This window comes from Zingiber officinale, chromosome 8A (assembly GCF_018446385.1).
Source record: "Zingiber officinale cultivar Zhangliang chromosome 8A, Zo_v1.1, whole genome shotgun sequence".
Taxonomy (NCBI): Eukaryota; Viridiplantae; Streptophyta; class Magnoliopsida; order Zingiberales; family Zingiberaceae; genus Zingiber; species Zingiber officinale.
This window is the reverse complement of record NC_056000.1, coordinates 9,690,985-9,716,013: the sequence shown is the minus strand read 5'-3', so window position 1 is coordinate 9,716,013 and position 25,029 is coordinate 9,690,985. Positions and strand designations below refer to the sequence as shown.

Sequence of the window (25,029 nt, the reverse complement as noted above, 5' to 3'; positions counted from 1 at the left end):
TAAATTATAAAAAAATTTAATTAATTTAGTTGGTTAAAAAATAATTTTTATCTATTTAATCCGATTCATTCGATTTTATGAAAAAAAAGCAAATCCGAAAGGATAAATTGTCCAGCATAAGCATCTCTGATGGACTTTGATGGTAACGGATTCGTTAAAGTACAGTGCTTTTTATAAAAAAAACACAAATCCGAAAGGATAAATTGTCCAACATAAGGAAATGGACATTTTACGCTTTTGGTATTTGTTTTTGAAAGGATAAATCATTATTATTTATTGAATCACGCTTCGTAAATATTTTTTCTAAATTAATTTTAAGAAACTTAGAGATCATTTTGTACGACTTCTTGTCTCGAAGTTTATGCAAAAATAAAGTATTAAAAAAAATCTTTTGTTAACAATATAAAATTAGAAGAAAACACAAATATTTAATTGTAGTCTATAAATAGAAATTATGGTATAACAAGCATTACATGTTATAAATATCTGTTTTTTTTTTTTTTGAAGTGTGATTCACGCTAAACTCAAAACCTATATATGAACTAATGATTTGGTAAAATGGCAAAAGCAAGAAAAATTGAATTTCTGGTCCAATCAACCGGTTTGATTCTGACTTGAAACCACTTGACATATATTCCGGTCGTTTTTGCTAACAATACTAGTGGTTAGATTACAAGTTAAAACCCACTGACTTTGAAACTTTCTCCACTTAAAAAAATCAGGATCACGTGGTCAACGAAAATAATAAATAGAACAATATAAAGACAAATAATATCATTCATGAATATGCTTATTTGAAATTATTTTTTTCTGACTTTTTTTTTTAATTTTACCCTCGGAGATAAATAAATAAATAAATAAAATTTCCTCTTAAACATTGTCAAACTGAGACTCTTCGCCTAATCCTATTTCCTAGAAGGAAGAGAACAACCTGAAACAATTTTGCAAACTCTGACGAACAAAATGAAAATGTTAGCAAAATTTTAAAGGGAAAGTAAATTCTCTGTGTTCTCTCAGTTCCATGAGATTAATCCACAGAAGATGGGGAGGATAAGGTAGTCGGACTCAGGGTGGGAAAATGAAGACTAGAAAGAGATACATGCACTCTTCACGCATGCAGTGGAAGTCATTGAGAAGCAACTAATGAAAAAGCAGCCACCCCACTCAGCCGGAGATGGCAGGATGGCCATAAATGAGAAATACTTCAAACAGTCATCATCAAGTTCTACCAAGGCTGACAATAAGGTGAAAATGACATGTCATGATAAGATGCACCAATAAGATTGATCAAGCCAATACTCCTCATGCTCGTTATAGTTTAACTAATTGGCACGTTCCATTCGACTAAATACAGTTTGCATCATCAAAATCAGAATCAAACTAAATGAATTGATAAATATAACAGTTTGGTTCAGTTTGGGTTGGACGGAACAGTAGCTTGTGGTGCAAGTTGCAGAGTCCCATTATTTCCAGGAGTACGTTTTGATGTTTTCAATAAACAACAGCCAAAAGTTTCAAGACAAAGCCCGTGAGCACTAAGTATAGATGGCAAGCTTTAGTTAAAATTGAAATTAGAATAAATAAACCAATCCAACAACTGATGAGAAAAAATCAGTATATCGAGATTGATATGAAGATAAAATCTATTCTTAGGATTAGTATGAGATTTCCCTAACTAGGCACAAATAAGATCCATCAGTTTAAATAACATAACGATAAGCAATGATGATACCAGCAAGAGAAGACAGTGGGATAATCAAAGATCAGCCCTTCCTGGATATCTTGGAAAAGGTATAACATCTCTGATGTTGTCTATGCCAGTGGCAAAAAGAATCATGCGCTCAAAACCCAAGCCAAATCCACTGTGCTTGACGGTGCCAAAACGTCGGAGATCTAGGTACCATTCATAAGGCTCAAGAGGCAACCCTGCATCTTCAATTCTGAAAAAGCAGATGAAATAAGCCATGTAAACTTCAACAAAACAAATGAAGAGAACAAGTAAACAAACTAGAAGTGGAAGAATATTCTGACCAGGAGCAACAATAAAAAGCACTTTTCAAATTTCTAAAAACATGACTTCACTGAAGAATCCAGTCAGTCGTGATGTAAAAATATCTTCTCACTTATATACATTCATAGAAGGCAAATCTAGTGTAATTTAATTTCAAAGCATGACACAACGTGCAACATTAGGAAATAATTATCCAAGAAAGAAAATTGGAGGGATATTCTAATTTTGCCTAAAATTTTGAATTTCCTCGTGAACAATAGAAAGTGATTATGGGATTTCAACATTGAAAAATAACCCTGACAGATCTCAAGTCCAATCATGCATTCAACATGATTAATGGAGTTGGCTCTAGCCTCCAAACTCTTTGGAATCAAGATTTTAAAAGAAACAAATGAACAAATGTATACATGATAAATTTTAAATGAAAGAGGAAGACATAAATATCATACACGTAAGTTCAAGCATACACACCAAAGTTGACCACAGCTAAATACAACTGAAAATTTAAATTTATTATCTGTACCTTTTAGTGAGGATCTCTAAACGCTCCTCTCTTTGGCTTCCTCCAATGAGTTCACCAACCTAAAAACAAAAAAAAAATCCAATAATATGAATGTGACTGCAAGAGAACTTTAAAATGAAATAAAAATAGGTGGATGCCACACAAAATCAGGAGGAAAAGTTTCAGTTGGAAGGAAAAATGCACCAAATGGAAGACATACCTTGGGCACAAGCACATCCATAGCTGCTACTGTCTTTTGATCATCATTGAGCCGCATATAAAATGCTTTAATGCCTCTTGGATAGTTATATACAATGACTGGCTTTTTGAATATCACTTCTGTCAAATACCTAAATAATGCGACAGATTGTCAACCCTTCAAACCTTCAAGACAACTTTAAATATACTTTGTAGCAATGTTACTTGTACCTTTCATGTTCTGATGCTAAATCAACTCCCCATTCCACCTTGTTCTCAAACTTCCTGTCTGTCACATTGGCTAGAAGCTCTACAGCTTTGGTGTATGAAACACGCTCAAATGGCATAGATGCAACAAGCTTCAAACGCTCTATGGCTGTCTTATCATAGTTCTTGACCATAAATTCCATGTCGTCCAAACAATTATCAAGTAACCATTGACAAAGAAATTTCACATAGTTCTCAGCATAGTTCATATCATCCTGCAGTTAAGAAATTACAACTAGCTCACTAGAATCTAGATTCTAGATATAACTTTACTGCAATAATAAGCAACAAGCAGAACTATAAACAAATATCAAATCTGTGTAAGAACGCTAATGATTAGCATTAGACTGCAAAAACATCAAGTTTCCATCACTAGAATAACAAAATATTCAAATATTATACCTCCAGATTGGCAAATGCTATCTCTGGTTCAACCATCCAAAATTCAGCCAAATGTCGTGATGTGTGGGAGTGCTCCGCTCGAAAAGTTGGGCCAAAGGTATACACATTTCCAAGAGCACAAGCATATGTCTCAACCTGAAGTTGGCCAGATACTGTAAGAAAAGCTTGACGCCCAAAAAAATCAGTTGCATAATCAATCTTTCCATCCTTCTGAAGAAGCCCAGGTTTCAAATTAAATCTTTCTTCAAGCTTTGATGCATTTTCCTTTGCCTTGTTTAGCTCAGCAACAGAAGCAACTATCTCATCCTTGCTAGCCTTTGATGATTTTAGTACTGAGACAACTTCTCCTTTTTCTTTGACAAGAAGCTTAGCAGCCTCAACATCAGATTTTGATGGTGGAGGATTCTGTTGCAAGTCTTTCGCCAACTTTTCAGCATCACTAAATAGTGTGGTAACTTGGAACATCTCACCAGCTCCCTCACAATCACTAGTGGTGATTATAGGAGTATGTATGTACCGAAATCCATTTTTCCTGAAGAATGTATGGGTTGCATAAGCCAGCTCATCTCTAATTCGAGCAATCACAGATATCTGCAACAATTTATTGGGAACAAATAACAAGAACATCGAAATGGAGCAATTAGCAGAGACACATTGTATAAATAGGGCATTTGAGAAAAAAAAAAAAAGTATTTTCTGCTTAATATGACGACCAATAAAATCAAACTTTCATACAGGTATATATGCATTTATGTGGTTTTAAATTTCCATACTCGAGTTTAAAAAAAAAAAGATGATAAATTGAATACCGTGTTGGTGCGAGCGCGGAGATGCACGAAATCACGAAGAAACTCGAGCGTAAGCCGAGTCTTTGGGAGGGGGTACTTCGCCGGATCCACCGGCCCGACCTCGAGCACCTTCTCCACCCTGAGCTCGACTCTCTGCTTAGTACCCTCGGGCGGCTTCTTGAGCTCGCCCTCGACCAGCACGGAAGTGCCGGTGGGCACCAGCAGGGACAAAGGGTACACCGCCGCGTCGACGATCACCTGGAGGTTCGCGAGGCAGGAGCCGTCGTTGAGCTCGAGGAACGCGAATGATCCCTTCCCCTGCTCGCGCCCAGTCTTGACCCAACCGCCGACGACGACCTTCCTGCCGACGAGGTCCTCGATCGTGCCAGCGACGATCGACTTGATGAAGGTGCGGGGGCGAGAGCGCTCCAGGGTGGGGTCAGCGTAGAGGGAAGCCACCTCCAATTCGCGCACCGATGGATTTGCGACGGCGTCCATTTTGGATTGGCGGCGGCTAGGGTTTTGGTGGGTGTACGGGGCAGATGTGGCTGAAGGATCTTTATAGAATTTAGACCTTACGACACTCGTACGAGGTCGAGGACTGCGAGGAAATAAGATTCTATCCAAAGGAAAAAAAAAAAAAAGATTCTGATTCGATGGGCTGCCGTTGGGGGTGTCGTCGTTCAGTCAGCGAGGAGTTTTGCTTGGGGAAATATAGAAACAACTTTCCATATTCGTATTGATAATCCAGTATCCAGTTGAATCTTTTCTTCCAATTTCTGGATCATGATTTCAAGGTCGTGTAATTTTCTTACTGTAACACTATCGATCCGTGCTAAATATTTGGCAATACAAGTTGTCAGCTGCAACATAGGGATCAAACCATGTTTACTTATAAAGGAATTTTCATCTGTACATGTGCACGACACTCATGGACAATTTAGTAATCGGAACATCTAAAAGTGATCCAGGCACCTGCCCGAATCACTTTCAGACTCCCCGACCACTTCATCACCCATGAGTGTCACGCACAGGCAGATGTGCAAGCTAAAAATTTCCCTATATATGCTTCATTTTTATCTATTTTATTCCACTAGGTAAATATTGACACTTTTTGAAGGATACTTCTCACAACAGAAATATCATTCTATTCTCATAACATAAAGAGTCGAATCCAAATTCATATGATATAAAACGAGCAAATGAAGTAGTCTATGTGCGAACCATATTGTTACAAACAACCCTGCCCGCCTGCTGTTTAACATTTAAATAGTGAGAAGAGATCTGCCACTATTGGCTTCATTTGAACAGTCAATTCAGATGACTTGCGGAAACAATGGACTAAAATGGATGACTTGTGGAAACAATGAATTAAAATGTGAACAATTTCTTTTGATGATTAAAGATAAAACAAAATATTTACGGGCATAAGTTGGATAATCAAGTCAAATAGTTTAAGAACAATCAGATAACAGATACTATCATCAAAGGTTAACATTAATCATGAGCACTGGAAGCTTTAATTATATGCCCCGGCAACAGGAAGCCACCATTGTAACGAAGTAATCATGGGGAAAAGTTGCTTGACAAGAATCCTAGCATTGGCTGGGAATATTAGTTCTAACATCGCAAACCAGTTGTGTCAATTTCAGTCAGTTATTCTCTCGTAGAAGTACAGGTACCCCATTTCTTTAGGTGGATCCACGGATGCTCCAACTTTACTGTCATTGAATATTATCCATCTTCCATCTTTATAGACATGAGCCACATAATGGCCACAGTGGGTGGAAGTCCCCATATGACTAATAAATGCCATGAGCTTGTATCCTGCAAAATGAAATTGTTAAATGATATAAAGATAGCAGTCAACACGACCAAAGAATAAATAATAAAAGTTAAAAGTGAGGTTCATAAAAAATTAAAAGCACAATATAGTCCAAATCTGATAGTTTCGCCCCCAGCAAAGATGCACAAAATTACAAAGATATCGAAGCTTGTAGGGAAAAGAAAATTGCAGGTCGTTCAATGATCTGAAAATAGGCAGCAGAAAGTTCTTTTGTTCCTCATGGAGCATCTGGAATAGGTATTCATCAATCTTTGAGTTTAAATTTTATGAATACAGATGAGAGTAATATTTGTAGATTTGCAAACATAAAAAATGAAGTCACTGTGAAAAGGAAAAAAAAAAACAATATACTGTGAGACATGGTCTATAGCTAACTGCTACCGAAGAAATAAAAACTTCAAACTGCTTACTGCAACAACAAAAAAAAATTCCAGATTTTGAGTGGTAAACAACTATATAACTAAAGGTGTCAGTGAGCATGGCCCAGATCCCAGCCCTGAATAAGCAGGGAAAGAGCGAGGCCCAGTCAACAGGACAGGACATAGTCACAGTCCCAGCACAGCTTGATTATGGTTGGGTAGGGCTGTTTCAATCAAAATCAAAGCTCGGACAAACTCATATTTCCACATTTAACTCGAAATATCAACTGCAGTAAGTTATTAATAGATCACACTTTCTCTGTGACAACACATCTATATTTCATCCATACAGCAATATCATCCATACCGGAGGGACTAAAATAAGGAATACAATTTCAGTTTTATGGGTGAACTATAAAATAAAACGATATAAAGTCTACCTAATGCAACAAATCAACTATGAAGTTTGAATACACCATCAACCAGTCTTATCCCACTAGATAGGATCGACTATATGGATCCTTTTATGTCATTGAGTTCTATCTCCTATTATATCATCTATATTTAAATAAAATTTATATTATTTTATTGTTGCTAACCAAGACTATTTTTTTGTCGTCTCTTCCTCGTTTAATATGTGTTTGCGTTTCACATCACTTAACTGGAGCATTTATTGATGGTCTAAGTACATGTTCGTATCATCTTAAACGTGTCTCTCGGAGTTTTCCCTCAATAGATGCAACTCTGACTTTCTCTCTAATGCTTTCATTTCTTATTCTATTCATTCTCATCACATATCCACCTTAACATCCTATCTCTGCAACTCTCATCCTCTCCTCATGTGCTCGAGTCATAGCCCACATTCAACTCCACATAACATAACAAATTTAACTGTGATTTTGTATAACTTTCTTTTAAATTTTAGAGACATTTTACGAGCACATAAAACATTCGACGGTCTCCTCCAATTCAACTATGCTGCTTGTATTCTAAATAAGACATTTCTCTCAATCCCTCCATCGTTTTGCAAATATGATCATAAATATTTAAAGCTCTCGATTCCAGACAATTCATCATCTCCTATTTTAGTAATTGTCTCATTACGTTTAATATTGTTAAACTTAAATTCCATATAATCTGTCTTTATTCTACTAAGCCTAAAACTTTTCCTTTTAGTATTTCACAGTAAGATTCTAATTTAACATTTACTACTTTACATGTTTCATCTACCAAAACAATATCATCTACAAACAATATACAGCACGGTACTATGTCTTGAATGTGTGTAGTGAGTTCGTCCAAAATTAGTGTAAAAAAATAAGGACTTGGAGCTGATCTTTGATGTAACCCTATCTTTATTGAAAATGCTTCAGTTACTCCGTCAAGTCTTTATTCTAGTCGCTACATCCTCGTACATATCCTTAATTAGTTTAATATATGTTACGCTAATACCTCTCTTTCATAGAATTCTCCATATAATTTCTCTTAGAACTCTATCATAAGTTTTTTTCTAATTCAATGAATACCATGTGTAGATCTTGTTTTTACTCCTGATATTTTTCAATTAGTTGTCTAAGAAGATGTATAGCTTCTATTGTCAACCATCTAAGCATGAACCCAAATTGATTTTCGATCACCATGGTCTCCTTCCTTAATCTTTTTCCTATTATTTTTTCCCAAAGTTTCATGGTATGATTCATTAATTTAATACACTTATAGTTGCATAATTTTGTATGTCTTCATCATTCTTATATAAAGGAAGTAGTGTACTTACCCTCTATTGATCAGACATTTTTTTCATTTTTAATATACAACAATAACCAAATCTTATCCCACTAGGTAGGGTCGGTTATATAAATCCTTTTATGTCATTGAGTTCTATTATCTATACTTAAATAAATTTTATCTTGTTTTATTGTTGATAACCAAGTCTTTTTTGGTCTTCCTTTTCCTCGTTTGATATGCGTGTTTGTCATAATTTAACATCGCCTAATTAGAGCATTTATTGGTCGTCTAAGTATATGTCGGTATCATCTTAAACGTGTCTCTCGGAGTTTTTTCCTAAATAGATGCAATTCCGACTTTCTCTGTAATGCTCTCAATTCTTATTTTGTTCATCCTCATATGTCCACGCATCCACCTTAACATCCTCATCTCTGCAACTCTCATCTTTTGCTCATGTGCTCGAGTCATAGCTTAACATTCAGCTCCATATAACATAGCAGGTCTAACTACGATTTTATAAAACTTACCTTTAAGTTTTAGAAGTACTTTACAGTCACATAAAACACAAGACGCTCCCCTTCATTTCAACCATTCTTCTTGTATTCTATGTAAAACATCTCTCTCAATTCCTCCATCATTTTGCAAAAATGATCCCAAATATCTAAATCTCTCAGTTCCGGACAACTCGTCCTCTCCTATCTTAACAATTGTCGTATTACTTCTAATATTGTTAAACTTAAATTTCATATATTCTGTATTTAATCTACTAAGCTTAAAACATTTCTCTTTTAGTGTGTCCCGCCGAGATTCTAGTTTAGCATTTACTCCTTCACGTGTTTCATCTACCAAAATAATATCATCTACAAACAACATGCACTACGGTACTGTGTCCTGAATACGCGCAGTGAGTTTGTCCATAATTAGTGTAAAAAAAATAGGGACTTAGAGCTAATCCTTGATGCAAAATTACTTCGCCTGAAGTCTTTACTCTGGTTGTTACATCCTCGTGCATATCCTTAATTAATTCAATATATGTTACACTAACACCTCTCCTTTTTAGAATTCTCCATATAATTTCTCTTGGACTCTATCATAAATATTTTCTATGTTAATGAATATCATGTATAGATCTTGTTTTTGCTCCCGATATTTTTCAATTAATTATCTAAGATGAATAGCTTTTATTGTCAACCTTCCAGGCATAAATTCAAATTGATTTTTGGTCAACTGTGGTCTCTTTCCTTAATTTTTTTATTACTTTTTCCCAAAGTTTCATAATATGATTCATTAGTTTAATACCCCTATAGTTTGCACAATTTTATACGTCTCCCTTGTTCTTATATAATGGAACTAGAGTACTTATCCTCCATTGATCAGACATTTTTTTCATTTTCAATATCATATTAAATAATTTTATAAGTCATTCAATACCTTGTTTCCCTAAACACTTCCATACCACTATCGGAATATCATTTGGTCCAACGGATTTTCCATTGTGCATTCCATTAAAGTTTGTTCTACTTCTGAAATTTGAATTCTACAATAAAAATTAAAATGTTTATGCTCATTTGACCTACTTAAATTATCTAAGTTAAGTTGGTCGCCTAAATCTTTATTAAAAAGTTGATGAAAATACCTCTTCCATCAGTGATGACTTTGCAATCTTTACAAATCTTTCTATCCTTCCTATCCATAAGAAAGTCAATTTGCGATTTATTACTCCCACTTTTAAACATAACTAAGTGTTCTACTCTTTTCTTAAAAAATGTATTAGCTAATATAAGATCATAAGTTATCGCAAAATCTAATATAATTTTCCCTACCTCATTTCTCGTTTCAAACCCATAACTTTTATGTACTTTCTCATATTCTTCATTTTTTACTCCTACATACCCATTTAGATCACCTCCAATTAAAATCATTTCATTTGGCGGAATATTTTGTAATACTTCATCTAAGTCATCTCAAAACCTTGATTTGGTAGCTTCATCTAATCCTACTTGCAATGCATATACGTTAATTATGTTCATAGTTTCTTTCGTCACTATTATCTTAAGGGTTATATTTCTATCCCCTTTTCTAACTACTCTAATAACTTCATCCTTTAACGAACTATATACAACAATATCCACTTCATTTCTTGCTTTACTCTTTCTTGTGAACCATAACTTAAAACCCGAATTCTCTATCATCTTTACCTTCTCGCCTATCTATTTTATCTCTTGTACACACAAAATACTAATTCTTCTCCTAATCATCGTATCTAATACCTCCATTGAATTTACCAGTGAGAGTTCTTATGTTCCATATTCTAAATCTTAGACTATTAATTTTCCTATCATATTTATTCTTATCCAACCTATGGTGTGAGAACTCTTGCCTATTTAACACTACACCCAAGTTCTCATGGAGATATAGCGGTCTTTGCTGATACGTTATAGTCGTATCATGTGAAGCCTTACATATTTAGCACTACACTGAGTTCTGGAGATGTAGCGGTCCTTGCTGAGGCATTACAATTGGACCCTGCAACGCGTACCTTACAGGGAACAACCAAGCATTAGCACACTAGTTAATCGATGAACTCATGGACGGAATTTGAAGTTGTTTGGATGAACAACATAATATATGGATGGTACCAAGTTTGATTATTAGAAATCAAGTTGTATGGCTAAAAGGAATTACATCGTGTAAAAGTATCTAATTGTGAGATAATTATGTGTTATTACTTGTTACAAAACCTTACATCTTAAGATTTGTATAAAGCCAGATATGCAGTTTTATACCGTCTTGTCTCTCAGAAAACAGTAACATGGTGATGCGTAACAAATAAGGACAAGAAAACAAAGAAATCCATCATTTTCATTATGAAGGAAACAAAAAAAAAGGGCAAGTAGTTAAAGAACACTAACTTCCACTTCCATCTGATACCCCAGGATCACCAGCCTCCACAGCGTTTGAGGTTGCATCTGTATCCTTTGAGCTAGAGACCTCTGGGTGGCTAAAAATCCAATCAGTTGCTTTCTCTATGTCCCCTCCCTATGTGAAAATACATACCAAAACAAAGTTGGATCTTGTAAATCAACTATATAAGCAAGCAAAAATGTAATATTTAATTGAAACATGTAAATCAAATGATCAGTCAACTAAAGGAAGTATCAGAAAATACTATCATCTAAAAAAAAAATTATTCTTACAGATGCTTTTAATGCTTTTCTAGCCACCTCTTCGTGGAACCCAAATGAAATTAAAGTTTCAACACTTGTTTCATCAATAGAGTGAACTTCCATAGCATGAGAGTTATACAAAATAGGCTCATCTATATCTGCATTGAAATGTTGAGAACCGGTCAAAACAATTGAATCGCCTTTCCAAATAACTTCTAGATCCTCTCTGTAAGGCTAAAGGACCAATTTGATCCAGAAAAATTGCTTACACGAGTTGATGCTTAGAAAAAAATTTGTTCAGTGATTCTAGACACAAACCCGGATCATCCATGTGAGATAGCAGCCATGTCATTGCTTCCTCAACTCCAACATTAGCAGTGTTTAGGGCAGCCTTTTGACAATGGAGATAATTGAAACCCATAGCCGCAAGTTTGGAAACAATGTCCTCACTAGCAACTAGTTGGGTAGCTTCAACCTCCCCAATGACACCTGCAAAACAAATGCATGCAAAAACAAGAAAGTACTGAAGAAAATATTAAACAGATGGTGCACTTATAGCAACTGCTTTGCCTCTTGGATTCACAGAGAACAGAGATTCATACTATTAACCTGTTTCTGGCAGTAATTCTTCTCCTGGCTGTAAACCATTGCTGCGCATGTGTGTGATGTCAATTACATCAGGTACATCAATATAAACATCTGCAGAATAAATTGAAAATGTACAGAAAACCCAAAATAAGAAAATAAAAATACCAAGACTCACTTAAAAAGGTGAAAATACCAAAAAGTAACACAATAAAAGGAAGATACCTAGTTTCTTTGGCACCCAGCCTTCTTCCATCACAAACTTCCTCATGTGCAAAACCAGATAATCAGGAAAAGTAGCCAAACCAGCAGTCCTTGAAAAACATTTGGTAGTTGCTTTAGAAGACATAGGGTAAATCATTGTTAAAAATCAGAAAAAGAAGCAATTTATTTAAAAGCCTCCTGATGTTATCAACATACTTGTTTGCTGTTGTCTTAGCATCTAATGCTGAACTGTAAAAGTCATGAATTTCCTCAGTGGATGAAAAACTAGCTAGGCACGATTCCAAAGGGACCCTTGGTCGTACAATTTCACCACTAGTTCTGCCCAAGCATGCATTCAAAATATATAAACATACAAAACATGAAAACAGGAACAATGAAAAACCTGTACAATCTTCCTATAGCTTACATATCAGCCCCTTCTGCATTCTTTTCTGCTTTGGTCTTGTTAAAGCCTTCAAGCTGTTCTGAATCATTAAAGAGCAAAATGAGTAATGACTTTGACATATCATCATCAAGAAAAGGGCAAGCATAACAAATTTACCTTTGTTAGTTGCCTCATGTAGTGGTATATTTAAAGAAAGAATATAATCTGATCTTTTATTATAAGCAACTTTTCCAGAGGGGCACTGAAGTCTCTCTTCAATCACAAACTTGAAACTCTTCGAAGGATCCAGTGCAGGTTTTTCAGTATTGGCCCGTTCAACTTGGTCAAGCAAATGCAGAAAAAACTCAAGTGCATCCTAAACAGGAACAAAACAACAGAAGCAACAAATTTAAGAAACTCATAAGGGAATAAGTAATAGCGGGCAAAAAGTTAACATATAACTGAGCAAAAAAAATGTTTTAAATTATATCTTCCAGAGTAGAGGAAAACCAATTTATTAGGATTTTTGTACTAAATCTATAGCCTACAACCAGAGACCATCAACTTTATGTTTGTTGGGTATTAAAATCCTGAACCCCTATATTTGAATAAAACCATCGACATTGTGAAATATACAGTCTCAACTCCCAACACTAAATGCATTCCCCATCTTCCATCAGTTAAAGTCAATCTTGCAACAAAATCGAGGGATATGTTAGTATAAAAATTTTGTAGATGAAGGCAGCAAAAGAGTTCATATAAACAATTAAGTAGATTTCCAGTGATCTTGAACAACTAAGACAACAAACAAAAAGGCTGGCTTCTTACACGACAAATCAATCAAGTGGTCTGCAACTAGTTCCAGTGCTTCACTGGTTCCTATTAAAGTCATATATACACACACATAAGAAAACTGAATAATTTGTTGAGTTGCACTAGGGCTGACCAGTTCATGGGCCTCAAATCTAACTGGATCCATACAATCCTCCGAATGTTTCAGTCTGCTGGAGTCGGGATTAAAAGACTGTTCTTATTTTCACATGTAGAGGAAAATATGAGATAAATTGTAACAAGACAACTTTTTCTGAGTTCTAAGACATTGGCAGCCAATAAACCACCAGCAGCATTAATATTTGCCTTAATCAGGGGAAGCCCGTTTTAGCCTCCAGCACTTCGAATTTCGCCTCAATTACCACTACTAGATAGCTATTCTTCTATAAATACAGTTACTGATATGAAGAATGACTACTATAAAAGAATAGATTATTCAGGAAATGCAATCACCAACTAGAAGCACATCTAGAAACAGAGCTCCTTTTAGTCATACCAAAACACCACTGGCAATAGCATGAACTCCCCTTAAATTCAAAGATTTCAGAAACAGGATGAAAGTTCCAGTAAAAATAAATTCAATAGTAAGTACTCTTTCTTCCCCGGGAAAGAGCCTCTTGCAAAAAAGTCACGGGTTCGAATCCTGGAAACAGCCTCTTGCAAAAAGCAGGTAAGGCTGCGTACAATGGATCCTTCCCCGGGACCCCGCATGGCGGGAGCTTCGTGCACCGGGTTGCCTTTTTTTTTTTTTTTTTTTTAGTAAGTACTCTTTCTTGCTCTTTCCATTTCCCACACTTTAGATTGTAAGTCCTTCCATCTATGCATGAGCTGGTAATGGTTCATGGAGAAAAGCCAACTTGCCATTGCCAATGCCAATGCCAATTGTATCATATTTGAAGGTGCAATAACAGAATTGTTAAGAAACATATAACTAAAAAGAAATAAATGCACATGATAAAACAGCTTAAAATAACAGAAGAAAAGGTGTAAAAGGAATGGCATATGATTATCAGCAGCATATCAAATTTAGCATGACTTGTAGCCAAGACATAAGCCAAAATAAGAACCAGTAATGTTGGTGCATGTCAAAATAATCCCACATGATTCATTAATGGTAATAACTGATTAGCAACAACAAGGTACCTGCTGCCTCATACTCGAAAACTCAGGATGACTAGCAGCAATAACTGTTTTAAACATGCGAGGAGGGATACCTTCTTGCTTCTGAATCAAAAAGGAAATCAAAGAGTTTTCATTAGCAGCAAATATCAAAGCCACGGGTAGAGGATTCTCACTTTTTAGACTATAACAGATAGTACATCAAGGCAAATTTTAGATGAGGTCAAGTTTTGTATATCATCTTTAATAGCTTGAAATCATTAAAGTTAGCACTAATTACTGAAGCACATTTGAAGAAGAATAGGATCATTATCATATAGAGCTCCTAATTAAACAAATTAATCAACATTGATTCACCATTTGTATGGGATGACCCCATCAAACATGTGATATGCACCAAATCTATTATCCTTTAAACTTCAATTAACAATAGTAACATTAACAATATTAAGTCATGACTTCAATAAAAGAAAAATTAAAATGAAAACATGTACATATAAGCAAGGTTTAAAATTTCGACCCGTACCAAAATTTCGGTCCTGGATCGGAACGATATGGTTTCGGTACCATATCGTGCCGTGCCGATATAATTTTAGTATTTTTTAAATATAAAATATATTAATTAAAAACTAAAATATTTAACATAAATATTTAAAAAATAAACAAGATAAAAAATAATCTTTTAAAAAAGAAAAAGATATGAAAATAGATAAATAAATAAATAAAAATTTTATTATAATTTTTAAATTAAAATAAATGAAATATAAAATTAATTAGATAATTTTATTAGGGTTTAATAAAGTCTCTTTAGATTATTTCTATCATAGCTAGGAGTTGATTAAAATAATTAACATAAATTTAATTAAAAAAAATCTGAAATCCGACACCACTCGCGAGCCCCCACGACTTCGGCGCTGTCGCGGGGTTGCGTGACCAGCCATGGCTGCAGGGATTGCGCGACTCCTTCGGCGCGACTCCTTCGGCGGGACCACGTTGGCTGTGTGACCCCTCTGTAGTGACCGCAGGGTCGCACGATGCCTCCGCGGTGGCAACGGAAGGGTTATGCGACCCCTCTGCTACTGTTGCAGGGTCGAGCGACCCCTCCGCTGTGACCACAGGGTCACGCAACACGTCGAACCTGTCGTGGGTCTGGTGCCAGGGTCGTGCTGGTGCTGGTCGCCGAGCAGAACGAGACGTTTCGCCGGTTTCGACCGTTTCGGCACGGCACTTTAAACCATGCATATAAGCTATAAGATCAGATATAAAAATTTGGTTCACCTAAAGATTTTTTTTTTTTCTTGTTAATATTTCTAAGTTTACATGACAGATAACATAAAAGATTAACTAAAGGGAGCATAGGGAATAAAGGGGTAATCCAGTATGATAACAAACAAAATACTCCATCTAAGAAAATATAATGTGCATCTAAATTAGGTCAATTAATTGCAAGAACCAACAGAAAAACTGAACTACATTATGGCCATGAGATATTCCAGCTACATTAATCATAGCACACATCAAGCTAGGATTAGTAACAATTAACAACATCAGTTAAAAATTCTAAAGGTCCATCAGAGTTTCCAGCACTGGAAGTATCTGTATTACAGTTCCTGACTTCATTTGTTTGGTTGAAAAACAAATTAATGTAAATGCAGGATTTTCAGCGAGTAAGCCTTCAACATACCTGTTGAACTGGCAAGGAATATTTGCCAGAAAGCAACCCATGTGCCAGTTTAGTCCTACATGCAGTTTGCAAGCAAATATTAGAGAAGTATCAATTAACTCATGCAGGGAAGATCAGTCAGCTCATGGACATCAAAATGATAGATTTTCATTGCTCTAACAAGGACCTCAATCACACCATTACTTTTATAAAAAGTTAAAGATGCAATTCACAAAAACGATGCTGATCGAAAGAGAACAGTAGAAAGCATCTTCATTTAAATTCCGTACTTAATTAGTTGAACCAGGTTCTAAAATACCATAACGTGCCAGATTGATCAGTATGCACTGGTACAAACAAAGAAAAGACAGAAAGACCATTTTTTATTTGAGCAATCCACAATCAAGAATGACCTTAGTGTCTGGTGTAAGGTGGAGTACCTCATGCCATAACACACCTAATTGTTTTTAATGCATTTTTTGGTCAATATGAATGAGTCCAACAAATAACTGAAATTGGCATCAGAACAGTTTAAAGATAAAATTCAACACACTAGAAAGGGCAACCCATGCATGAAGCTCCCACCAATATGGAATCCCGGAGAAAGGTTGGACCACATTAGGTCTGTTATAAGCAACATTACTTGCATTGTAAGAGGTTGTTTCCACGACTCGAACCCATAACCACAAGGTCACACGCAACAACTTTACGATTGAGCTAAGGCTCCTCTTAAAATTCAACACACTAATTTGAAATAATCTTCAAATATAATAAACTAAGTTGACCATTTCTATTTTCCTTTCTGTCCAAGTTTATAATTGAAATGATGCAATAAAGTATTCATTTAGAACGCAGTCTATCTTAGAAATAACTTTGACAAAGTTGGCCAGTTTATACAATAGTAATGAACACATAATTCAGTGGAAGAGCATAGTTTCCAAACTCAATTGATCCTGATACAGATAGTGGAAGTTTGATTTAGATCATCTGATCCTATTATAGGTGATATCTCTGACATGTGCCAGAGGGTTGTCAAGAAATTGAAAATACAAACAGCAATCATAATATCTCAGTGAATACTGAAGGAATCATGTGAGTATATGGAGGAATGAGTGACAATCAATGGATTTCTCACTGATTTCATTTCAATTGAACGAAAGATTCAGCGCTTTGTTGTGGATCACTGTTACAAAATCACAAGGAGATCCATCCTCTCACTACTCTTGCCAATGCCACTAAATTGCATGAGTAAACACAACTTAAAGAGCGGAGGCAGCAACAAGTGGAGGTGAGAGTTCAGCTACAAGAGCAGAGAAGAGGGATTGACAAGGTGTTCAAGCTTCAGGCGTAGAGTGAGAACTGAGGGCTTCATTTTGGGGCTTCTTTTGTGATTTAGTGAGGAAGAAGAGTTACTAAATTGGCAACTACTGTGTTGTACAGTAATTTTAATTGGAAAATTATAACGTAATGATAGTATTAGATTACTATTATTTGATAGGTAAAGTTAATTATGATATGCTTACAATAATAGAAATTTACATATGTAATTTATAGAAAATATTGATTATATTAGGAAATAAAAAATTCAAATTAACTATTAAATGATAGGTCAAAACTTCTACTGTTGTAATTATACATAATAAATTGATCATGAATTTGATAATTAAGGTAATATAACTTGATCAGTATAGAAATAATTAATACCAAAAAATATTAATAATTTAACAATAATGTCATTACTTTTAATGATCTGATTTATTTTTACTACAAACAATATCCTATTATTAGTAAATATTATTAATACTAATTTTAAAATATCCTTATAAAAGTTATATCTACAAAGTAAATATTAGTAGTTTAACTAATTATGTTGTTTAAATCTCATGATCTTTTTAATGATAATCATAATAATATAATTAAAAATAAATTCTAACATGCATATCATGTAATGTAATATAATCATTCTAATGTTATAATAGATGTTTACATCATACTAATATGCGCACTAGTATATTTGTTAATCTAATACCAATGTTGATTAGAGCTGTCAATTTGAGTTGGCCCATCAGATTAACTCCTAAACAATTTACGCAAGTTGAGTTAAAAATTTATCGACCCATCATCTGGTAGGTCTAAATGGGCCAGCCCACGCTAATCGCGGTCCAGGTTGGCTGAGGGTTGAGAAAAAAAATTATAAGAAATTCAAAATAAATTATAACTTACAAGTCAAACACTAAATCTTGATCCAACGATTGACATTAAAGAAAGCCCTCTTCTCTCTCTAACTCTCGTAAAAGTTACAACACTAAAACAAGGTAAAAGTAAAACCCTACTGACCCCCGGCCCAAGATCAGATCTTGCTTCTCGACAAAAAGGTGAACTTCGTGAGAACTCTATCTCCTTGTTTAGATTTGTCTCTGCTAAAGATCTATCATTAGATCTTGCTTCTCGCCAAAAAAAAGGTGAACTTCGTGAGAACTCCATCTCCTTGTTTAGATTTGTCTCTGCTAAAGATCTCTCATTAGGTCTTGCTTCTCGCCAAAAGGGTGAACTTTGTGAGAACTCTATCTCCTTGCTTAGATCTGTCACTGTTAAAGATGGTGTTATTCTTGATTTTGAACAGGAAGCTCATTTGTTGTCTCTAAGAGATGGCGTTCGTGCTTAAAGCCTTGGATACATAAGTACTGTGGTGATTCAATTGTGGTGGTTGATATTCATTTATTTATTTTTTACCAGTTTCTGTGATCTCCACCATTATTTTCCATATGTTATGTGTCACATTCTCCATAGTACACAATTTTGTCCGAGCAAAGTGCACACCATTATTTTCCAATTTCCATCTTGTTCTGTGTCACATTCTCTTACCGTAGCGAACTATAATTTATTTTTTTATTTGTTTTATTTTTTTTTAAGGACCATGGGTTGGCCCGCCTAACCCACAATCCGCCTTGGATTGGATTGAGAATTTTGCAGTCTGCCGAGATGGTGGGTCAGCCCGCCACGCTAGATGTTGGGTTTTTGGTGGGTTGGCCTGCCCCGTCACGCCACGCCACGGGTCGGCCCATTTGACCGCTCTAATGTTGATACACAATAGCATATGATACTTTATTGTACAGTGTTATACATGTCAGATTAACTAATACTTATTCATCTGATAATGAGCAAATAATCATATTATTTGATATCCTTTATTATCTAATACATCAAACAAATTTGTTTTATTGTTTTCATGCTTTTTAAAACTTTTCTAATATTTTTTATCACATTCCAATCCAAGATCCAACAGAACATATTGATCCAATATGGCCAATACCTAAGCTTTTGAAAAGGTCGATATTGGCAACCATGGATGTCAAAGTGACACATGTACTAAGGCATTAAATTGATGTGATTTAAATATCAACCATAACGTCAGATGAGCAATGCAGATTGAATACCAAAATTACTTGGTTTACTTCACACATATAAAAATTGAACAAGTCCTCCTCCCTCCCTTCATCAACATTGTTTCTTTCTTTCCTCTCTTCTTCCACTCAAGTATACATGCACTAACAGTTATAGTTATGTAAGGTATAAGTTTAGCTCCACATTGACATTTAGGTATAGGGTATTATGCTTGAGTCTTACATATTCAATGTAATAGTTTCCCTTATCAGGCACAATGATAGCAATCACTCTCAACTGGTATTATAAGACAAGCATGGGAATTTGGCATGTCAATTTCATAACTCATAACACATAAGAATCTATAGTGGCATGCATTTGGAAGATGCCATGCAATTATTCCTAACTATTTCTAGAAAGTCACTAGTTGAATCCTTACAGCTGCATATTCAAGTCCAATGTTGGATCAGAAGGTGCCATTGCAAAAGCCATCTTCAGACTTTGGTTTTCATAGTATCTGGGAAATAGGCAGACACAACAGAACTCATCAGATAAGCAACACGACTAGCCTATGCTAATGGCCTCTGATTTGAAATTATACAGACCTAGAGATGAAAGCATGAGTTGTAAACACCACTTGAATTGTTGATGCCATATAGCAACTGACAAAGAAACAAGACATGAGAGCAGTCAGTGTGCAGCAAAATGATGTACAAAGTGGAAGTAGATGAAGTAACATCATCTGATGACTACCTATTTCCAAGGTTAAGAAGACCAGTATAACCTGGTCCAAATAAGAGCTCCACTTCCTGCCCACTTTCCTGGATACGATTCCAGTCAAAATTGGTGTTTTGGTCAAGTTCCCTTTCAGCAGTAGTCATCTCAGTCTGGAGAAGCAAAATACAGTGCACTTCTTTAACTCCTTTTGCTTCAAAATCATGCACTAATGAGTAATAAGGGCAATGAGAAGTTTTGGAAAATGTGAATAGCTATACTAAAGCAAAAATATACTTGTCTTCTTTGTCAAGCTTTGAATCAGATTACAAATCTATTAAATAACTACAATATCAAACTTGTTATATTTCTTGAGCTCATCTCAAACACTATCAACACTTCCGCTTCTTCTACCATCCTTAGCAACTAGTGTATGAACTTGCAGTCCAACAACCAGAGAACTCAAGTAAGTGAGCAGAGATCCTCTGGACCGCAAAAAGCGGCCCAGAGGAGGCTCCCTTTTCATGCATTGGTGGGGGTGCATGGTCCCCACCAATTTTACAAGTGGGGACCATACATCTCCACCAATACATGCAAAGGGAGCTTTATCTGGACCGCAAATGCGGTCCAGAGGATCTAGCCTGCAAGTAACAATATATAACTTTACTAAGTCAATTTTTAATGTGAACAAATTGGTACTGGACTTTAAAGTAATAACTTCCCATTATAGAACATGTGAAAGGTCAAAAATGAGTTGATGGCTAATACATGAGCCATTAATCTCTTTAAATAGTTAAATTATGGTTAGTATCACATAGTGCATATCACAACATATTAGAACCAATGAATGGCCCCTCAAAATCAAAATGAAATATAGTTATCAATTGTAAAACAAAATTTCATGACACATTTTTGGAGGAAGTTTCAAGGCATGATAAAATTGAATGAACTCAGACAAATACTCATACATAAAAGTATGGTTTCAAGCTGAGCTATAGAAACCTTGCTGAATCTCAAACCAAAATGTACTGTCTATCCACAAGGAGAATTGTGGCATACCAGAATATTAAAAGCATAAATTAGCAAAACATCGTGGAAGAGCAACAAATCAAACATATACTAACTGAGGAGAGAGGAAATTAGAGAAAATAACATTGGATATAGATGAAGAAAATTTTTTAGTCGTAGAATGGGTTTGAGTCTCGGAAAAAGCCTCTTGGAAAACAAGATAAGATTGCATACAATATACCCTTCCCCGGACCCCGCATTGGCGGGAGCTTCGTGCACTAGGTTGCCCTTTTATATATATAAACAAAGATAGAAAATAACAAATACAGAAGTGCTCCTAAGTATCATCATCCAAAGATATAAAGCTATTGTTCATCACTGATATATCACTGACCTTTTGCAATGATGAGAAGTCAATACCGAAAAAAGCCAAATGTTGAGCTAATAGGGGATCCTCGACGGTATCATCCTCAGGGTATGAGTAAACGTCTGAGCTGCCATGATGGTTACAAGTTAAGCAACATATTAAAGAAGAATTAAACACAATTGACACGAGCTGCCATGATGGTTACAAGCTAAGCAACATATTAAATAAGAATTAAACACGATGGGCATGTCTTCACTTCACAAGAACTGTTATAAAAAGGTAGAAACATGCAGAAAATCATGATCCAGAGTCATATTTCTCGCATTGACCATCATCGATAATATTGAGTGTGAGCATTGCTGGATAAAAAGATAAACATGATTTTGCAGCCACGTGACACCATTGTTAACATGGCAAATAGTCACATGTGAATCACATCAAGTTTTTTATGAAGGGTGTACGAAATTATAACAAAGGGTAGATTTTAACACACTTTAAAAAGATTTTGCAAGATTTGAAACTTTCAAAACAACAGGCTAAATTTGAGAAAATGTGTAAAATGTTAAGTTAGATTTATATATTAACCTTTGTAATAATATCAACAACAATAGAATAGACTTGAACTTCAACCTCCCAAACGACTAAAAAAGTAGATTTTTTGGCACACATAGATTAAAGATGCAAACTGGAAGCGTATGCTCAGTTACTAGTTCCTATTTAAACTTCTATTTTTCTTGGCATGGCCTACTGACTCTAAACAAATCAGCAGAAAATAAAAAATGATTTACATGTTTTTCGTTCATAACAAATCATACAAAGTAACTAATCTTAATAGGACAGGACCATTCGGTGAGAAATTTACCTGAGACAAAATGCCATGGTTGACAGTTTTTTATATATTAGGATTATAATTACCTTATTGAGCTATTCATCTCATATTCATGCCATTTTGTGTGAGGCCCTATGATTACCAATATTTCAGAATTGGAAAATGTTAACAGTTGCAATCTGGTCTGTGAGTTTTTAAGATGGTCTCTTTCATCTTAGTGAAACGATAATATTCAAATTAATCAAATCATATTTTTATTTCACTGGCAAATATTTTATTTAGTCTCCTTCTACCCCTTCCACCTTCCAATCTATACATCCAATTCTTTTATTGGGGAATCTATTAGTCACCATTAAATATGGCCATACCAAAATTGACAATAAAATATAAAAAATCAACAATGGTATAGCCAAATCAATTAATTAATCTCAACATTACAAAAAATCACAGCCAGCAACTAGTAAGATAATGCCAAAAATAAATTTGGGAGAATGGAAAAAAATTGAGGATTGCAAATAAAGAATAATATATAAATAGACATAAATCATGGTATCAAAAGAAAGGAGACATGATATTCCCAGAGCAAAACACAGAAACTTAATGCCAGAAATTCATACATGTTATCAAAATAATCAAAGAAAAATCAATAACGTTCAGAGAGAGAAGAACCATTACCTGCACTTTCTAAGTCTGCAGTTATTGTACCAAGTTTCACAGCTAGAGGATAATTTGTCTCCTTGTAGTGTTCGATAGCATGATTATTGCCACCACTTCCATCCCAATTTCTCCGGCCACAAAGTATCATTCCATCAGTTAAGTTCAGCCACAGATTATCAGTCTTATTGCATTTGCAACATTTCCAACAAGACGGTGGCACAACAATGCCATTATTAATCTGTTGCAGAGATAATGCATAAGCACTAGCTTTCTTCTTCTCTGCAGTCCAAGCAGCTAACTGTTCTTTGCGTTCAGCACCGTCAGCTAACAAAACTGCATCGACCGCTAGCCTAATCTACAAATTAGTTAACAAATAAATGGAACTGTAAGATGGTCTTCGTTGCAGAATAAAATTTTGGAGATGAAATTAAATAGAAGAATGCATACTTTTTCTGGCAACTCAACAGAAGGAAATGGTAGAGATACATATTCAGGCAATATTACAATGTGGTGAGTTTCTTCATACTCAATTTCCTGATAATCAAATCCTCCCTCCACACCTGCAAACCACATTGGACTAAAGCATACTTCCCAAGTTTCCATAAAAAACATTGAAAATTTTCAATCTTCACAATCATTCATACATTTCAAATTGTTTGAAAATGTCCATTTTCTTTGACAATTTGTGTTTCAAAGGAAAACATTTCCTACAAACTTAATTTTAAGTTTCTAGTTGGCACATCGAAAATGAATGGATAGCATACCTTAAAACACACTACTACCCAACAAAAATCATATATGCAAACTTATTTGAAAATTATGATTGGACACCAAACAATTATAATGCAAACTTAAACTAAAATTCACTTAATAAGAGAGTAGACTAAATAGTTCATTTCTTTTTTCATCAATGAAATTCAGTATTGGAATTCATTTTTCAAAAGAATATCTAACATTGTCTGAAAAAAGTATCAAGAAAACCTGCAAACGTATCTTAGAAAATATACATAACCAAATAACTAAATAGAACACTGGATCATTAGATGGAAATCAGCCATGTTAACAGATTATAAGACTATTCATTCTAACAAACATCATAAACATACTGAAAAGGACTAAACACTGAAAATGAAAATATTTGGCATACTACATTTTCTTTAGGGAAGCAGAGAAATATAAGCAAAACATAATGCAAATGGAAATATAGATTTGAATGTCCACCTTATTGAAAGCATAACTCCGTCTCAACTGTACAAAAACCCAATTCCAGTTTGAAAGAGTTTTCATTATCTTTAATTTAGTTAGACCAAGATCAAAAACAAAATATTGATATTGTTAGACAGCTCTCAAGCAACAGGATGAACAAACAAACACACACACACACACACACACACAAAATACCAATTGCGAGCAGAGTTGGTTTCTTTAAAGGCCGGTCCTCAGGCACAGGCTTTGGTCTCTGCTGTATGTGAAGGTAAATTGGGTTTCCTGTCTTTTCGTAATTCCAGCCAACGTACTCCTTCCCAAATGCAAGAAACGAACTCATATCAACGTAGAGACCTCCTTCTGAACTCTAGCCTCCACGAATAACACAGTTAGATAACAGAAGCGCATCAAATCCCAGAAGATGACAAAGAATGGAAAACAACCAAAAGAAAGCTGCGATAAGGGGACTGGATTACCGGAGTATCGAAGGAGACGCAGCATTCATTCTTGTAGATGCGGTTGGTGGGCTCCGGGATACGGACCCTGGAGAGGTGGGAGCGGAGTAGCTCCATCGGAATCGGTATTAGGGTTTCTAGGAAAGGAATAAGAGGAAGAGATCCCGATAGTGCAAAAGAGTGTGCTTGGGGGTTCGTTCCGTGCGGCGAGGGCTTCTGCTTTGCGCAAATGACGGTCTATTGATTTGACGGAATTACCACAAATTTCAAAATGCCCCTCCTAATCTGTGCTTGTTTGCGGAACGCCTTGAAATGCCCCTCAGTATTTCACTTTACGACTGAGAAAACAGAAGGAAA

General features: G+C 35.3%; 2 protein-coding genes across 3 annotated transcripts; both read right to left on the bottom strand.

The window, feature by feature from the left end:
- Positions 1-1,554: 1,554 nt before the first annotated feature.
- Positions 1,555-4,909, bottom strand: LOC122012337 (asparagine--tRNA ligase, cytoplasmic 1-like). Its single transcript, XM_042568837.1, has 6 exons — positions 4,190-4,909; positions 3,381-3,971; positions 2,943-3,193; positions 2,734-2,863; positions 2,535-2,593; positions 1,555-1,940 (listed from the first exon to the last, which is right to left on the bottom strand). The coding sequence occupies exons 1-6, from the start codon at positions 4,664-4,666 to the stop codon at positions 1,757-1,759; spliced, it is 1,692 nt and encodes a 563-aa protein (XP_042424771.1). The 5' UTR covers positions 4,667-4,909; the 3' UTR covers positions 1,555-1,756.
- Positions 4,910-5,539: 630 nt separating this feature from the next.
- Positions 5,540-24,947, bottom strand: LOC122012333 (ubiquitin carboxyl-terminal hydrolase 14-like). Of its 2 annotated transcripts, none has more exons than XM_042568832.1 (19): positions 24,694-24,947; positions 24,413-24,584; positions 23,459-23,571; positions 23,030-23,366; positions 21,553-21,647; positions 20,190-20,323; positions 20,042-20,098; positions 19,876-19,953; positions 16,074-16,128; positions 14,414-14,494; positions 12,617-12,815; positions 12,482-12,539; positions 12,271-12,393; positions 12,076-12,164; positions 11,875-11,964; positions 11,584-11,754; positions 11,296-11,423; positions 11,011-11,137; positions 5,540-5,995 (listed from the first exon to the last, which is right to left on the bottom strand). In XM_042568832.1, the coding sequence occupies exons 1-19, from the start codon at positions 24,787-24,789 to the stop codon at positions 5,817-5,819; spliced, it is 2,382 nt and encodes a 793-aa protein (XP_042424766.1). In that variant the 5' UTR covers positions 24,790-24,947; the 3' UTR covers positions 5,540-5,816. The 2 variants fall into 2 exon arrangements, with proteins under 2 accessions (XP_042424766.1, XP_042424767.1); XM_042568833.1 differs by having other exon boundaries at positions 24,413-24,589; positions 24,694-24,946.
- Between the last annotated feature and the right edge of the window lie 82 nt (positions 24,948-25,029).

Excerpts from the sequence above, each read along its gene's own strand:
- LOC122012333 (XM_042568832.1), bottom strand. The coding sequence starts at position 24,789 with ATGGAGCTACTCCGCTCCCACCTCTCCAGGGTCCGTATCCCGGAGCCC. Across the intron at positions 12,540-12,616 it reads ACATGAGGCAACTAACAAAG|AACAGCTTGAAGGCTTTAAC; the intron begins GTAAATTTGTTA and ends TTAATGATTCAG. Across the intron at positions 11,755-11,874 it reads AGAATTACTGCCAGAAACAG|GTGTCATTGGGGAGGTTGAA; the intron begins GTTAATAGTATG and ends TTTGTTTTGCAG.
- LOC122012337 (XM_042568837.1), bottom strand. The coding sequence starts at position 4,666 with ATGGACGCCGTCGCAAATCCATCGGTGCGCGAATTGGAGGTGGCTTCC. Across the intron at positions 3,972-4,189 it reads TCCGCGCTCGCACCAACACG|ATATCTGTGATTGCTCGAAT; the intron begins GTATTCAATTTA and ends AAATTGTTGCAG. Across the intron at positions 2,594-2,733 it reads TGGATGTGCTTGTGCCCAAG|GTTGGTGAACTCATTGGAGG; the intron begins GTATGTCTTCCA and ends TTTTGTTTTTAG.